Source organism: Labeo rohita, chromosome 22, assembly GCF_022985175.1.
Source record: "Labeo rohita strain BAU-BD-2019 chromosome 22, IGBB_LRoh.1.0, whole genome shotgun sequence".
NCBI lineage: Eukaryota > Metazoa > Chordata > Actinopteri > Cypriniformes > Cyprinidae > Labeo > Labeo rohita.
The window spans coordinates 33,117,384-33,135,286 of record NC_066890.1 but is presented as its reverse complement, the minus strand read 5'-3'; the positions used below and the strand labels follow the sequence as shown (position 1 = coordinate 33,135,286).

Sequence of the window (17,903 nt, the reverse complement as noted above, 5' to 3'; positions counted from 1 at the left end):
AATAAAAAAACACAGCTGTGCATCATTCAGGTAACAACACAGTATTAAGAATCAAGTGTATGTAAACTTTTGAACAGGGTCAACTATTATTTTCTCTTATGAACTATATGTAAATGCCTTTTATGTGAAATATCTTATTCAGGTCTGTACTAAATAAAAAAACAACATGCATTTTGTATGAACCCTCTTATTTTGGTAAAATTTTGGCAGATTTTACAAGGTGTATGTAAACTTTTGACTTCAACTGTATTTTTTCTTGTCAAAATCAATTGGTCATCACTGTGTTTGTCATGGTGTGTTTTAATTTCAGGTGAAGTATTGCTTCAAAAGTAGCTTCATTTGAAACTACACATTCTGTAACACTGTTAAAATTAGACATAATTTGGTTAGAAATGACTTGATCAGTCAATAAACTGCAGTAGATGTATTGTCATACAGAAACATTAAATATTACAGCCTATATATATATATATATACACTGTAGCAACACATTTATCCTCCACATGTTATTTAAAGCTTAAAAACAAATACAAAAGCCAAACTTAATATTTGAATGAATAATATTGTTTAAAATAAACAAGAACAGGCAGGATGGTCAACCATCAATGCTATGAAGGTCAACACATAGGGAAAACATGCTGAGAATTATCATTAGCCCTAAAACCCAAATTAACATGATTCAATTTCGACTGCTAAAATGTGCAGTACAATACCTGGAATGACTGATTACAGATATAGATCCCTTGTTATTAATTCATTCACATAGAGATAATTTAAGTCACTATCACCCTTATATGATTGGCATACACAAAACAGGCCCATGCCCCAAATCTAAAAATCTTAAACTTAAAAGGCAAAGTCTTAAAACAAACATCTTTTCTTGATATATTATAACATAGATTATGATTATGTTGTTTACAGACAAAACCATTTGCCCTTCTCTATTATCATGAGGTTGCATTGTGACAAATAAAAGCAGTATTAACATGCTCCTCTATTTACCTGGGTTCTGCGCTGTACAACAAACGAGAAATTATACAGTTTCGGGATTGTATTTCACTGCGACTGCTTCTGAGGCATGGGTATTTACATTGAGAGGAAATATTCGTATGTACTGTATGTAGGTTATTTTTTTTTGCTGCCCTTGTGAAATATGTCGACCCAAGTTACCCCGAGCTAGAATTCCAAGTAAGAAAATCCGCTTGGTAAAGGTAAACACAAAAAGTAAACAGTGAGTTCCTGATATTTGTAAGAAGTGTTTACCTGCTGACCTGTGTTCACAGATGTGAGGAACGGTAAAAGTAAGCTCTAACCTGTGTTGATATGAAGTGAGGTGCACAAAATCCCTATTGGAAACATCAGTAGCTGATTTTTATATGCATCAACCCTTTCCTTAAAAAAATCAGTCACAACCAAGTGTGATTCACAGCCTTATAAAAATGCTAACAGCTTTGCTTTCGTTTAAAACGCCTTTGCTTTTGTTGATCGCTCTAGAAACTGTCTCTGTATAGTTATTATTACAAGTATAAATTTGTCTAAATATGCATAAGTGACATGTATATAGATATACAAATATTCTAAAACAAAACCAAAAAAACACCCCACCCATTCTTTAAGTGCCTGATGTAATCTCATTTTTCCTCTTCGCCCTTCCAATCTCAAGGGTTTAAGAACTTCCACAATAAATTTCGGTTCCTTTGGTTACTGAAAGCTTCAGTAAATTCACGTCATAGCACCAGCTGGAAACATCTGTTCGTAAGCCAAGTGTAAAGGCACTTGACCCCAAGGTTAAAGTGCCTTCCATCAGATGAAGGGGAAATTTTACACTCAAAGTCATTCCGTGGCATTTCGGCATTTCCCAGTCATCACAGACATACGGTTTCCATTTTCCTAAATGGCATCGGCGACCAAGTCCATCGGTTCGTCTCTGCCTTAGACTCATTTCTTGACACAACATGGAAGAAGGTTAATAGTCCTCCGACGGACCCCTTCCTCCGCTCAAACACATTCTTACAAACTAAATATCGCCAGACTAGTAAAACAAGTTAGCGAGACGTGCTAATCTCAACGAGCGACTTAAACGAATGAAAGAAATAAACACTGAACGTTAAATTCGGCTGAGTGCATCCACGCGTCCGCGTGCGACAGATCGGTATTGCGTAGTGATGTGAGAGAGAGGTAACTGAGCGGTCTATTGTAGCTTATCTGAGGTTGAAGAATTTCCTGTGTTTTCGCCAACATTCAGCAGCTGAGTTGTCTAGTTCGGAGATGTATGAAGGCCTAAACGGGAATTAAATGCGAAATAAATACATATGTCACTGCTATATTCGTTCTCCACCATGCCTATATCACAGTATTACCACCAACATTAAAAGTTAAAATAACACGACGTGAGTGTTTCTCATTATAAACCCGAACTACGATTTCCTTGCGTTGAGGCTAGGTGTGAGCAATGTGTTTCGGTTCTATGGCAGGCCGGATCGGCACTTAACACAAGATGAAAATCAAGAATCTGATGTTAGGTCAGACCTGAGGGTCCCTAATAAAAAACTGAACCCGTTTTCCTAAGCTTGCCATGCCTGGGGAACACAAGTCTAGCCCCAGATTAATTGATCAAGATTGTCTCAAGGCAAAGTAGCGAAGGACTACGATGTCCTCTAGTTTTATAACTCACCTTCTGGCACAGAGAAGTTTGGCAATTTCGATGCAATTTGACCAAATTGTAGCTAGAGCTTCTCTTTTAGTTTCTCCTGAAAGATCTGTAGTAGTACAAAAATATAAAAAAATGTAACATATAAAAGACAGGAAAGACTAAAAATGAAAAGGAAACAAACCAAAAAAATAAGAAATCACTGCATCCAGTGGTGTGTGAGGTTGTTGGAGTGTGGCTTCTTGTCTTCATATATTGACGTCCTGTTCAGTTTGTATGGTGAAGGTAGATGCGGTTTAAAGCGGAAATACCATTTATAAATCCCTAGAGAATACTATTCCTAGCAAATTGTTCCTTGCATCTTTGAAAAAAATAGAGGATCTTCGTCCAAGTAGGACGCAGAAGACTCTCCCTTATTTAATCCGTTCCTTGTTGACAGCAGCTGAGAGAGCCTCCTGCTCGCTCAACTCCTTCCAACGTTCAGTGTGGATGGTGGGAGACAAGGGACAGAGGGATCTCTCAAGAGATCTGGCCTGTCCTGTGTCTCCCTAAACTTGTAACGATTTCCTTCAAAGCCTTTCAGTCGGGCCCAGTGGTGGATACCGAAGGCTGGACCCCTTCTCCGAAGGATGAGCCCGCGCCTCCCCCTCCGCCATTGCCTTCGGCATCCTCTTGGGAGGGCGACTCATCTTCGTTCTGGCCTCCACGGGAGGTGACCGTGGTGGTCTCGGGCGAGGCACTGTGGGACACCTCCTGTGGGGCGCAGCCTGGATGGTTCTTGCGGAAGTGCTGGTTGAGGATCGCCTGGAACGGGAAGCTCTTGCCGCAGACGTGGCAATGGAAGGGCTTGTTTCCTGTGTGCTTACGGATGTGGTATTCGAGTTGGTCCTTGCGGGTGTACTTCTTCCCGCAGATTCGGCAAACGAAGGGGGTAATGCCCATGTGCAGGCGCATGTGGCGGTCTAGGCTGCCCTTCTGGTTGAAGGACTTGCAGCAGTAAATGCAGGTGAGGCGGGGGTTGTAGCGGAACCACCGGTCACCTACCTGTTCTCGGAGGTACTCCTCATATCCCCCCATGTCAAACACAGCTTGCTCCTCTCCCTGATAAGGGAAAGATGACAGGTTATGGTTTGTTTTTCATGATTCCCACCCCTTCTCCAAATTGTTCCCAAGTTAGGCACACCACCTGTTCTGAGTATTACACAACTGCAGGCAATCTAAGGTTTCTTATTTGCTCGGGAAGGTGTGCTCCACTGACCAAGGGTTGTAAGTGTATAGTGGCAAGTCTTGATCAAGTCTTAAGGTTGCTCTACCTGTGAGGTGGGGTGTCTCTGATCATCAACTCGTCCTGGGGACTCACTCTTGGCTCTCTGGCGATCAGCCATCACAACCACACTTCCTGTTGGACTAAACCTGAAAGAAAAACACCGTTTTTGGTACAGTCTTGTTGGAAGAGGAAATGGGTTATTTATTCAATCTGGTATCCATCCAGTACTGATTAGATCATGTAAATGGTTAAAAGGGGTTGAAAAGTAAGGCTTGAGGCATTAGCTGAAATAGGAACTTCTTTCAGAAGTGGAGAAAGGCATTGCATTTCGATATTAGACCATAAAAGGGTTAGTTCCCTCAAAAATGACAATTATGTCATTAATTACCCACCCTCATGTCGTTCCAAACCCGTAAGACCTTTTTAAGATTTTTGATGAAATCCGAGAGCTTTCTGACCCTGCATAGACAGCGACGCAACTGCCACGTCAAAGGTCCAGAAAGGTAGTAAGGACATCGTTAAAATAGTCCATGTGACATCAGTGGTTCAACCGTAATTTTATGAAGCTACCCCAGATAGTATCCGGATGTGGGCCACTTAAGGCAATGCTACGGCACTGCTGGCCTTCTTATGGCCCAGACAAAACGTATGTGAGCCTGAAGTGTAAAATAGCAAAAAATGTCCCAAATGTATCAAATTACATGTGGGCCTCTTCAGGCAAAGATGTGGTGTTCATGGCAGTGTATAATCTGAATGTGACCGTAAAGTGGCCGATGACAGCACAATCAACAAAAGCTAAACAGGGTGTAAACCAAATGTGGTCCACATATGTTTTAGCAAATGTGGCCCAGGTATATTAGAACATATCTGGGCCAATTTTGGCAAAGATATGGCATTAGTAAACACTGGCTAATGTGGCCCGCATTTGATGCATTTTTGATGGCCCAGTTATCCTAAAACGTATCTGGGCAAAGATATGGCCCAATAATCACTGGCTAATGTGGCAGTGAGCCTAAAGTGGCCCGCATATAAAATGACAAATATTGCCCAAGTAATCAATAACAATTTGGTCTAACTATGGCAAATATACGTCACAGTCAGCTTTGGCTAATCAGTGTTTAAGCCTAACTTGTCCCACGTTTGACATGGCCACTTCTGGTTTAGATGTAGCACTTGACATTTGAATTGCTGCTTGTGCAAAAGTTGGTTTGGGATGATTTTACCAAGTAGAACACATTTCTGGATCAACTAATTTGAACATTTAGGGAGGATATTTTTTAATTTATTTTTACAATATGTTGAGTATTGCTGATGCAAAACTCACTTAAGGCTTACTGTGGCCCAAATAATGTTCATTTATGTTTTTCTTGGTTCATTATTAGCTAAAAGGAGGCTGTGCAGTGGCCTACTTGTGGACCACTGCCAAAGTGCCACCATTTTGGTTTATTCGGTTGGCTGACATGCAGCAATACTAAGGTTTACTTGAGGCCAAAACCTGGCAAACAGGACCGGGCTTGCCCAAATGCCATTATTCTACGTGATATGTGGGCCGGAGCAAGGTGTTGGTTCTGGGCCGAATCTGGGCCAGAATTAAAATCAATGTTGCCCAGATTGGGCCAGTTCTTGTTTATTTTATTTAGCCTCCCTACGGCTTGCTTGTGGCACAAATCCAGCAAACAGGAGTGGACCACCCAAACGCCATCATTCTACACAGTATGTGGGCCAAAGCAAGGTGTTGGATCTGGGCCGGATCTGGGCCAGAATTGAAATAAATGTGGCCCAGATTTGGGCCAGTTCTGCTTTATTTGATTTATTCATGGCTGACATTGGGCCTTCCTTTGGCTTGCTTGTGGCCCAAATCTGGCAAACAGGAGCAGACCGCCCAAGTGCCATCATTCCATGCGGCATGTGGGCCAGATGAAACTGTGAGGTGTGGGCGTCAGGAATTTTGCTATCTGGGACAAGAATACTTTTTGTGCATAAAGAAAACAAAAAGAACAACTATATTCAACAATTTCTTCTCTTTCAATGTCAGTCTCCGACACACAATCAGGAGAGTACAACGACGCTTACGTGTAGTGCTCCTGACGCTCCTGAACACGCGTCGAAGATTGACACGGAAGTGAAGAAATTGTTGGATAAAGTAGTTATTTCTGTTTTCTTTGTGCACAAACAGTATTCTCGTAGCTTCATGACACTATGGTTGAACCACTGATGTCACACTGACTATTTTAATAATGCCCTTACTACCTTTCTTGGCCTTGAACTTGTCAGTTGCGTTCCTGTCTATGCAAGGTCAAAAAGCTCTTGGATTTTATCAAAAATATCTTCATTTGTGTTTCGAAGATGAACAAAGATCTTACAGGTTTGGAAAGACATGACGGTGAGTAATTAATAACAGAATATTCATTTTTGGGTGAACAGTCCTTTAAAGAATAACACGAACTGAATTATGTGCAATAAGACAAAGATTTTGAACTTCAGGAAGATTTTACACACCTCTCTGTTTCGCTGAAGCTACTGGACGGCTGGGAGCTTTTCCCACCTCTTCCACCTTCCTGCACCAGTGTGCTACGTCCTGAGGTGTCAATCATAACTGTCGGCCCTTCCTCGGCCCCACTACCCTCCTCCGCCGATGCCTGGGTCTCCGCCCCCATCCACTCCTCCATCCTTTCCGTCTTAATCCGAAACCCATCCACCATCCGCACATTCTCCTCTCCGCCTCTCTCCACTTCAGTCCCCGTCTCGACATACCACTGCCCAGCTCGGTTAATGCGGAGAATGGGCTCTTTCCCAGTTCCCACCTCCTCCGAGCCAATGCCGCTGTGCTCCACTATCTGGGGGCTCATGGACTCCCCAGGAGGACTGATCTCTCGGACCTCCCTCACATCACGGATGTTGATCACCCCAGCGTTGCCAATCAGTCGGGAGCTGTTATGTCTGGGACTTAGGGAGCGGGATCCACCCAGCCCGGTCCCACCTCTTCCTGACTCAATGGTTTGGTTGGCGGTCCTGTGGGCCCCGTTCCCGAGCTCCTCATCCACGTCTGACAGACTGATTTTAAAATGGATTCCCTCTAAAATCTGGGTGCAACGGTCAATAATGTGCTGCATCTGGAGGAAGCTGGCAGCCGTCAGGTAGCTGATGATATCGGCGAGCTGCAAGCACAAGCGCCCCGTGTAGCAGAATGAAAGGAGCTGCTCGAACACGGTTGGGTTGCGGATCACTGATATGGACACGGTGCTCATCTCGCTCAGTGACATGTGGTCCCTGAAGTAGGGGGAGCTGGCGGCGAGGACCACCTTGTGGGCACGAAAACTGTGGCCCTGAACATTGACCACGATGTCACATAGACGGCCCTGTATTCGCAACTGATTAAGATGCGACAGGACGGAGTTGCTGAAGTCCGGAATATCAAGTTGGATGCTTCCTGCTCGTTCCATGCGGGCTGCCTATTGCGCTGCTTTTAAAAGCTGCCGATAAACAAACAAGAGAAGTTTAGGACTGTTACAGTGCACACGTCAGCAATAAAAAACATGCATCAACACACAACAATCACCATTATTAGCAAACAATGTTAAATGTAATTATTCTAAATGCTATCGCAACTGTAAGCAAAGAGACAACAATAAGTAAACCATTTGCAGGTTGATTCCCACAAAAAGTGTAAACACTGTCACTCTGAGGTGTGACTTTAAGGGTGGGACTGACTTTAGGGGTGATCTATTCAGCCAACCAATGGCTGACATGGGAGTGTTCGGAAACCTGTTTAAAAAAACAGCAATTAGCTGCTGTCCGATTTACAGGTTCATTACTTTGTGTTCACAAATTTGGTCATTTGAAACATATGTACATTACCATACTTTAAAATATATAAATGTATATAACAACTCCCAATACCATACTGTACTTATATAAATACCAAAAGTTTTTGAACAGTCTCCAGTGTCACATGATCCTTCATAAATCATTCTGATATGCTGATCTGCTGTTCAAGAAACATTTATTATTATTATTATTATCATCACTATTTAAAACAGTTTAGTACATTTTTTCAGGATACTTTGATGAATAGAACGATCCAAAGATCAGCATTTATCTGAAATAAAAAGCTTTTGTAATATTACACATTATATTATTCAAAAGCTTGGAGTCAGTGTAACTTTTTTAAATATATATATATTTATATATTTTAAATTACAGAAATTAAAACTTTTATTTAGCAAGCATGCTTTAGATTGATCAAAAAGTGACGATAAAGTAATTTATAACGTTGCAAAAGATTTCTTTACAGACATGCTGTTCTTATGAACTTTCTATTCATCAAAGAAACCTGAAAAAAATTCTACTCAACTGTTTTCAACAATAATAAATGTTTTTTGAACAGCAAATCAGAATATTAGAATGATTTCTGAAGGATCATGTGACTGGAGTAATAATGCTAAAAACTCAGTTTTGAAATGACAGGAATAAATTACATCTTAAAATATATTCAGATAGAAAACAGCTATTTTAAATAGCAAACACTTTAAAATTGTACTGTTTTGCTGTAATTTAAATCAAATATACGCAAGCTTAGTGAGCAGATGACACTTCTTTTAAAACAAACAAACAAACAAACAAAAAAAAACATTAAAAATCTTACTGTTCAAAAACTTTTGACTGGTAGTATATAATATTGGGAATGTAAATAAACACAATTTAGTAATAAATGACTTCTCAGTGATCACATCTCACTTTACACGCTCAAAAACAGCACTTTTTCCATTAGCCTGAATAAAATTGCAAGTCACATTTTCTTTTAGCCAAACTTTTTCTCTGTCCAAAATCCCATCCTGAATTAAATGCACTATATTCGACAAATAACTGACTAGTGGGACCAAAATTCTTGGTACCTATAGCACTTACATGTAGAAAGAGCCACCCGGCTCATCATTTTTATTTTTATTTGTCAGCTTTTCTGAATCCTGACAGCTCCTCAGCTTAATAGGTCTTATGGGACAGAAAAGTTTCCTGGCTGCACACCTCACAATGTCAGCGGATCCAATCTGTCAATTTGGATATTTCTCGCCTACCGTTTCATTATTACTCCGTATTTGGGCACAACTTTCACTTCACATGCTATGTAGTAGGGAAGTACACATATTCAAGGTGCCACAAAATGACTTGTGGGTAAATGCCTTGTTTCAACTTCCTGTGAAATCATATGCCGACGTACACTTGCTCCCTAAGCAGTTCCCAAAGCTGTTACATTTCACTTAAAGTGGTCACATATAATATATATATACATATATTGCATGGCGTGATTGGGTAATTTAAACAAACTCATTGTTCTACTAAAATTACACATTTCATCTATTTCATCAGAGCTGACTTTTCATGTAACAAAAAGTCAAACAAAGTGAAAGACTTAAAAGATGTATAACTAAATTAACGGGCTAACCGAAGCAATTACAACAACCTGTTTAATTACAAGCTTGTGCAATTAGCAGTTTCATGAACACCATAAATACACATTTATTATTAACATTCAGGATAACATCAAGTTACGTAATGAAATAGTAGCATTGCAACAATAACAATGTAATGTAAATGACGACCCAAATTTCTTCAAAGAAAGTTAGATTTGTAGTGAGATGCAAATTGTTACCTCACCTTTTTAATAACAGGCACAAAAACCGCTCCACTATATTTTTCGGCACACTTGCACTTCTTTATGGCTACAAAGCACAGCTGTTAGAGAGCAAAGTTGCCATTTTTTCATTGCATAGGTCAGTAGGATTGATTCGCAGTGTTACTTTGTCTCTCTCTGTTTTTGACATAGTATCGGCCGACGGCGCAGGGCAGCTGTAACCGGCGGCGTGGCACCTCAGTTCGGTTCCAGTAACACACTGCAGCGCGGTGATGCGATGAAGCCTACCCGAAAAACACGCACACACCCCGGCGCAGAGCAGGCAGGGAGGTGCCTTACCCCAGTCCACGCCAAATTTATATATATATAAAAAAATAGAACACCAAAATGCGGTTTCCCTTTTACGACAGCTTGTTCTGAGTGATTTGGCTTTGAATTCCCCCCATTTCGCGACCACTATTTATCGTTATACTTATCGCCAGGGATTCTGCTGTCGCTTTCGGTTCCTCCGCCGCTCTCATATTCCCCCATGTATAACATGAGCCAATGTACAGAAAATGGCATTCTGGGAAATGTAGTTCTATCGCGCCACAGCCATAGCGACCAAAAATGGAAAAATTCCGCGAAAGAGACTCACGCCCCCATGATGCTTTGCTTTACCATCGCTGTGAAAGTGGGTAAAGAGTTCGGTTGCATTTTTTGGTGACAGTTTCTTCCTCTATTGTATGTGTGAGGGAGTACATACAGATATAAACAAAGAGGTATGTACTTACTCAAATACCGTAAGCCGTTTTAAACATTAACATGTTGCATTTTATTACTAAATTACACAAATGTCAAAGAAACTCTTGTTGCAGGGCAATGCAGGCCCATTTCATGACATCAATAAAAATGAACCCACTGAACCCATGGAAAAAAAAAAAAGAAAAAAAAATTAGTCATGTGTCTTAACTAACAAACTGACATAATTATTCATTATTCATACCTTTAATAGTCGTGATTCGCACTGAATGTACACAATGACTGATAACTATATTCAAATGATCGCATTGCATGTCATAGATACATTTTCGTAGTTAAGTTTTGGTTCAGTGAAAGAAAAAGAAAAAAACACGTTATAGCGACATCTTTGTTTCCACTAGTTTAACTTGTTACAGTAATTTCAGTCATTTCTACATTTGATACATTTCAGTTTGAATTTCTAAATATCAGGGTTTTGAAACATCAGTGATCAAATCCTAAGCGATAGGATGCGATTAAACTTAAGTTTTACGTTTTAGTTAGTTTTTTATAGAATATTATGATAATACTAGACAGGCTAAATGGGCTGTTGATTCATAACATATTCATTAATCGTTTTTATCAGCATCAGGATTTTAGATTTAAATATATATGGATGTATAAAGGAAAGTTGGTTATTACACAAAATGTAAAAAAGCATATTGCTTATAGTAGAAGTATCATGAAATAGTACAATGAAACTAAATGTGTCAGAAAAAACTAATATTATGTCTTCCATTTAAATGTAAATTTTGTATATTTTTTGTATATGTGTATTTTCAGTGTAAATATGTGCATAATTTAAGATTTGCGAGTGGGTTATTATTATTATTCATGAAAATCTTAAAATCTAACGAAGAAGCCATTTCTGTAGTTGTCCGGTAGGTGGCGCTCTTTACTCATATATGAGAATTGTTTGCTGCTGTGAGAAACCAGATTTGTTTCCGTTAGATTTTATTGTCCTTCAGGAGTTATCAAATTGCCTTAATTTAATTGCATCTACATAATCATATTATTCAATTACAGTTCAGTTTACAGCTTCAATGTGGTTCCACTAAGACCACTTGCAAAAATGCTTATATTTTGCATTTTTCTAAATGTACAAATTACAAATTATTTTTAATAACAAATTATAACAATTTGGAGTTGAATAATTAATTACTGAAATAATTAACATTAAAAATTAAGATGAATTTCAGTATGTCTACATTTTTGCTAATGACTTGAGCAAACCATTTTCATCCATAAAGTACTTATTTTTAGGTTTGAATTTAAAACTTGATTTGGCATTGCAGATTTTCAACATGGTCTCCAATTTAGAAGCCAATTCTAAATACTAAGCAAAACATTTAAATGTAATTTTAATGAAAACAAATCACAACTTTGCTTTTTCTTCAACAATATTTATTAACAACTAACAGAACAAAAACACACGGACTAGATGTTACAATGTGCAACACTGAACAGGGATAAAACTGGCTCATGACTTGATTGTATGTATGAGGAACAGATGGATAAATACAAGCCTGTACAATGATTCTGTTGTATCATGACATGCCAACAGACAATTCACGTAGACATTAATCTTAAATTCTGCAGATCTTACCATCCCATCAAATTAACTTCATTAACGTCCAGCAACCCAGACAAAATGACCCCTGACGGGCAGCAGAGCAGATCAATGTGCACGAGCTATGATACACGGCGTACTATCAATGAAAATAATAAAATATATTTACAATTAATTAACACAACACTTAGTTTCATCCCTCCAAGTTTCAAATTTATCAGCACTGTTTCAAGATAAATTAATATTGACAACTAATGTACATGCACGCTCTTCTACAACAACAGTTTACTTGTTGAAAGGTGAAGAAAAACAAATACATTTACAAAATACATTCTGGATCAGGGGCAAAATGACATCCTAATACCATAGTGTTAACTCAAAGAAACACAAGTACCTCTCGACTGCATTTCTTCAATTTAATTCCAAAAATGTAGTATAACCATAACAAGCTAGTATGTTTCACATCAATCCATTTTAGACCAAGTCAGTAATGCCTATGTTGGTTCTCAAGGAGCAATTCCCCGAAAAAGTGCTTGTCTACAGGTTTCCATTTGACAGGGAAAAAAAAAAAAAAAGAATAACGGTTGGTTAAGTGCTTCCCTAAGTTGCAGCAAAGTTCTGGCGATCGTTCAGGAATAGCAGAAGACGAAGTCTTTAATGTAAGCGCAAGCCAAGACTTCCAACAAATCCTGGTTTCTCCCAGCCTTCCGCTACCGTTAAGGATCACAAACAACGAGGACGCCAAACAAACACACACTCGAGACGTAAATGTACACAAGAAGTCCCTTTAAGAAGAAGAGGTGATATTCCCAGAAGACACTATGGTTTCCCTGGGCGAGTACTCGGGCTCGTCCTTATTGGGGTGCGAGGAGTTGTCCGACTTGCTCCTGCTGAACTCGGCGCCCATGATGGGCCTGGAGAACTTGCCCGTCGCTTGGTCGCAGACGCCGCAGTTGAGCATCTTGATAAAGGCCCGTCGCATCTCGTTGCTGGTCAGGGTGTAGATCAGAGGGTTCATGGCGGAGTTGAGCACGGCCAGAGCAAGGAACCACTCAGCTTTGTAGAGGATCGGGCAAGTGCGGATCTGGCAGGCCACATCGAGCAGAAGCAGGATAAAGAGCGGCGCCCAACACGCAATGAAGCAGCTCAGCACGATGATGACGGTCTTCAGGAGTGCCATGGACTTCTCCGAACTCTTGTTGCTGCAGCGGCCGTTGGCGACCTTGCGGAAGACCAGCTTGCGGCTCCGCGTGCGGACCAGAGCATAGATGCGGGCGTACAGGATGACGATGGCCATGAGGATGACGCTGAACACGGTGGTGCAGAAGAGAATGTAGGTCTTGTGGTAGAGTGGCAAAACTGTGGAGCATTTGTCCATGCTCTCGATGCAGTTCCATCCCATGATTGGTAAACCGCCTAAGATGGCAGCGATGAACCACACAGTGCTGATGAGCATGAAGACCCTGCACGTTTTCCCATTGTTGTGGAGCTTCATCTTCAGCATGGTCAGGTGTCGCTCGATAGCAATAGCCAAGAGACTGAACACCGAAGCGGCCAGAGCCACAAACATACTCCCTTCCCTGAAGAACCACTGCGTTGGGGTCAACTTGTACGTGTTGGCTCCCGACAGCAAGATGTTCGCCGTGTACACCACTCCGGCCAGCAAGTCTGATAAGGCCAAGTTCCCAATGAAGTAGTACATGGGCTTGTGGAACTTCTTGGTCCTCCAAATGGTGAGGAGAACCAGGACATTCTCAAGGATGATGAAGCAGCACACGATGATGAACACAACAGAGTCCGCTCTGAGTCCCGGGTCCTTCTCGACCTTGCGAAATTTCCCAGTGAAGTTGTAGTGTCTGGCAATTAGGTCATCCATGGTTCGCACTGCCTTGGTAGTTTTAAATCCAACGTGCAAACCACCACAGGCCACAGAGGGGTGCTGGTGGACTTGGAAAGCTGGGTATCCAGTTCTCCTCTTAGTATGATGTCATGTAGGCAAGGTTTTCTCAAGTCAGGTAAAAATCCTTTGAGAGGATGAATGTGGTCCACAAATCCAACAACTGCATCATGAAAACGCTAGAGGGAATAAATAGCCATAAATTAGATAACTGTAACGGCATATTGAGATAACAGCATATTATTTTGACTTTTATGTCATTATGTTAAACACATAAACGCAGCTTCACCGAAAACAAGTTTAAGTTAGAAAAGTGATAAACAATCATAAAACTAAAGTAATTTAATAAAAGCGAAGAATATACGCGAAAGCGTTCGGTTAAAAAGTTTCAGAACAAACAGAACACAGAAAACATGCGATAGATATTTTTAAAAAATCCCGCTAAAATAGAACGAATTCCAAAGTCTTTTCGAATCCGGTCTTTTTCGTAATACGAAACTAATCAACGTCAAATTCAGACGACATGCCAAGATGCCACAACCAAGATTAAATAAATAAATCAATCAATAAAAAAGACGATTTAACTGTTATGTTGTATAACAACATTCTACATACTGGAAAAAATAAAACATCTGAACTAATTATGGTACTAATGTAAAAGATTATGGTACTAATGTACTTTTTGTTTAAAACAAAAGTTTTGTTGAACCCAGAAAAACGAACACATGGAAAGAACTGCGATTAAAAATAGCGCTTATAATACGTGTCAAATTTTATATTGACTATTCCTTATTTGAATGTTCCATATCGTTTTGCGAATACTAATTTCAACACTGTCTAATTTGTACGACTTGACAAGAGATGCTGCAATCGCAGCTAAAAGTCGTATTCGCGTTAAAACTAGTCAGTTTTATTTCACGCTAATGTTTAAAAGCCATTAGCGGTTTTACGAACTTTAACAGTAAAACTTATAAGACTTATTGACGGTTAAGCTGTCGCTTGACATTCAGAAAGTTAAAGATGGACAAGAAGAGTTTTTCTTACCTTTGAATTCCAGACCAAACGTCTTAACCGTGTAATCCTGCAATATTGAGGCAATATGGCCAGATATCAAAGGTGCAGATATCAAAGATGTAGTATTTATCGCATCGCTGGAGTCTCGTGTGGAGGATTGTAGGGGTAATTTTTCTCTGACTGGAGAGAGACCGGAGAGCCAATTCTCCCCTATGCAGTTCAACCCACCAGTTTTAATGCCCTCCCCCTTTCCCTCAGTCTCATTAGCCTCTTATTATTCCACAGCATCCAAAGCTCTCCAAGACATTCCAAAACAATATGCTGGAAACAGACTGGCATCAGTTCAAGCACTGGGATAATAATAAATAGAGCAAAATAATAACTTTCAACGATATATATATATATATATATATATATATATATATATAACTATTTTGATTATACTTATTAAATATAGAGGTTAAACATAAATGCGTTACATAATTATTTATAGTTCATTATAGAGGTATATCTGATTTGTATTGTGTCAAATCACATTATGCTAAATTCGGATTAACCCCATATCCCGTATTCTTTTGTCTCTTCCTATGGGAATGTCCCAGCTGTGAACAGACTCACCCCAAACACCACGAGTTGGGGAACCGGGTGGGCTGGCCAAGCATGACCGCTCATCTACCCCCCATTTGCCCTAATTTCAGCTCAGCATTAATCACATGTGCTGCCCGGTCTGTTCAGGTCTGCTGCTCACAGTGGCCCCTAAACCCCTAGTGCAGATCCAGCGGTCTGCACCTCCCAGAGCAAAGGACTATTGTTAGAGAAGTGCTTTGATGTGTCAGGGATTTACACCTCCGAGGAACATCTTCATAGCTGGATTAGTAGATTCGTTCAGTTAGGACTGATCTACATCTTGTGATACGTTTATGAATGTTTAAGTGACACTTAAGTCATTGTTCATCCATCCAGCAATAAGACCTTCTGTTCATCCCTACTTTTAACGACAGTCGGTCGGATGTGTGGCAGGTCAAACTGAGGCTGAAAAAAATACACAAGAGGTTGTAATCTTTTTGCATGATCGTGTTCGTTTTGGAAAAACAGACTAGAATTTTATAGTTCATAAAGATGATAAAGGTGCTTATCATTGCAGTACTTACCACCATTATGTCTTAGAGTTTGTGGTTGCCAGGTAGTTCAGAGTGGTTGCTAGGGTGTTGCTATAGGGTTGCTAGAGTATTCTGGATGGTTACTAGATTGTTGCTAGGGTTTTCAGTAACAGAATGCTAAATACACCTCTTCAAGAGCGATTGTTCATTTGTTGGTGATTGCTAGGGTGTTTCTATGTGCTGTTAGGTTGTTGCTAGGGTGTTAAGTCACAAAATCTTAAAGACATCTCCAAGAGAAATTGTTTATTTGTTGACGGGGTGTTTTGAGTGGTTTCTAGGGTGTTTCTATGTAGTTGCTAGGTGTTAAGTCACAGAATCTTAAAGATGTGTCTTCAAGAGCGATTGTTCATTTGCTGGTGGTTGACAAGGTGTTTTCAGTAGTTGCTAGGGTGTTTCTATGTGTTGGTAGGTTGTTGCTAGGGTGTTAAGTGACAAAATCTTAAAGACACGTATTTAAGAGGGATTGTTCATTTGTTGGTGGTTCACAGCGTGTTGTGTGTGGTTGCTAGGGTGTTTCTGTGAGGTTGCTAGAGTGTTCTATGTTCTTGCTAGGGTGTTCAGTCACAGAATCTTAAATACATGTCTTCAAGAGTGATTGTTAATTTGTTGGTAGTTCACAGGGTGTTTTGAATGGTTGCTAGGCAGTTGCTATGAGGTTGCTATAGTGTTCTGGGTGGATGCTAGGGATTTCTGAGTGGTTGCTAGGTTGATGCTAGGATGTTCAGTCACATAATTTTAAAGATATGGGCACTGCTAGGTGATTTGTTTTATTAGGTGGTTACTAGGGTGTTGTGGGTGATTGCTAGGGTGTTCTAGCTATGTGGTTTCTCAGGCTTTGTCCGTGGTTTCTCAGGCACTGCTAAGTGATTGCTAGGGTCTAGTTCTAGATAGTTTCTATGTTTTATTGGGTGGTTACTAGGGTATTGCTCTGTGGTTGATCGGAATTGCTATGTGGTATCTAGGTGATTGCTAGGGTCTTCTAAGTAGTTGCTATGCTTTATTAGGTGGTTACTAGGGTGTTAAGGGTGGTTGCTAGGGTATTGCTCTGTGGTTTATAGGGTGTTCTAGGTGGTTGCTAGGCTGTTGTAATTTGTTTTTTATCAGATTTTCTAAGCAGTTGTTTAGGCACTGCTAGGTGATTGCTAGGGTCCTCTAGATAGCAGTTATGTTTTATTAGGTGGTTCCTAGGGTATTGCTCTGTGGTTCCTAGAATGTTCTGAGTGGTTGCTAGGGTGTTGCCATATGGTTTCTCGGATTTTCTAAGTAGTTGCTCAGGCACTACCAGGTGATTGCTAGGTTCTTCTAGGTAGTTGCTATGTTTATTAGGTGGTTACTAGGGTGCGTTGGGTGGTTTCTAGGGTATTCTAGGTGGTTGCTAGGGCTTTGCTATGTGGTTTCTCAGGTTTTCTTGTGGTTTCTCAGGCACTGCCAGGTGATTTCTAGGGTCTTCTAGGTAGTTGCTATGTTTTATTAGGAGGTTACTAGGGTGTTGTGAGTGGTTGCTAAGGTATTACACAGCAGTTGCTAGGGTGTTCTATGTGGTTGTCATTGTATTTGTAGTTCTATGTGTTCGGTCACAGAACCTTAAAGTCACGTCCTCAAGAGCAATTGTTCTTGTTCAGGCGGTTTCTTCAAAGATCAGATCGAGAGGTCAAGGTTGCAAGGGGTCAAAGGTCACACACCCGACGCTGCTGTGAGAAACCCTGCAGCTGTATATTTTTCGGAGCGACTGGGGGGTGGGAAGAGGACAAAGTTGATGATGGAGCTCTATTTATAATGGTGTTTCTCTGACTTCACCTATGGTACTGTTTCACAGCTCCAGGAAAGCCAATAGTCCCATTGGGGGCAGAAGAATTCGGTGTGTCTTCTAAGAAAGTTCTTCAAAAAACATTTCTGAGCACCGGCGTGGCACATGATGTGTGTTTTGCGGTTA

The 17,903-nt window shown here is 40.4% G+C and overlaps 2 protein-coding genes across 2 annotated transcripts; both read right to left on the bottom strand.

The window, feature by feature from the left end:
- Positions 1–280: 280 nt before the first annotated feature.
- Positions 281–10,072, bottom strand: zbtb37 (zinc finger and BTB domain containing 37). Its single transcript, XM_051095041.1, has 4 exons — positions 9,573–10,072; positions 6,417–7,390; positions 3,964–4,063; positions 281–3,751 (listed from the first exon to the last, which is right to left on the bottom strand). Exons 2-4 carry the CDS (start codon positions 7,358–7,360, stop codon positions 3,230–3,232), a joined length of 1,566 nt encoding a protein of 521 aa, XP_050950998.1. The 5' UTR covers positions 7,361–7,390; positions 9,573–10,072; the 3' UTR covers positions 281–3,229.
- A 2,387-nt stretch (positions 10,073–12,459) lies between these two features.
- On the bottom strand, positions 12,460–15,019 carry s1pr1 (sphingosine-1-phosphate receptor 1). Its single transcript, XM_051095265.1, has 2 exons — positions 14,841–15,019; positions 12,460–13,975 (listed from the first exon to the last, which is right to left on the bottom strand). The coding sequence occupies exon 2, from the start codon at positions 13,773–13,775 to the stop codon at positions 12,687–12,689; it is 1,089 nt and encodes a 362-aa protein (XP_050951222.1). The 5' UTR covers positions 13,776–13,975; positions 14,841–15,019; the 3' UTR covers positions 12,460–12,686.
- Between the last annotated feature and the right edge of the window lie 2,884 nt (positions 15,020–17,903).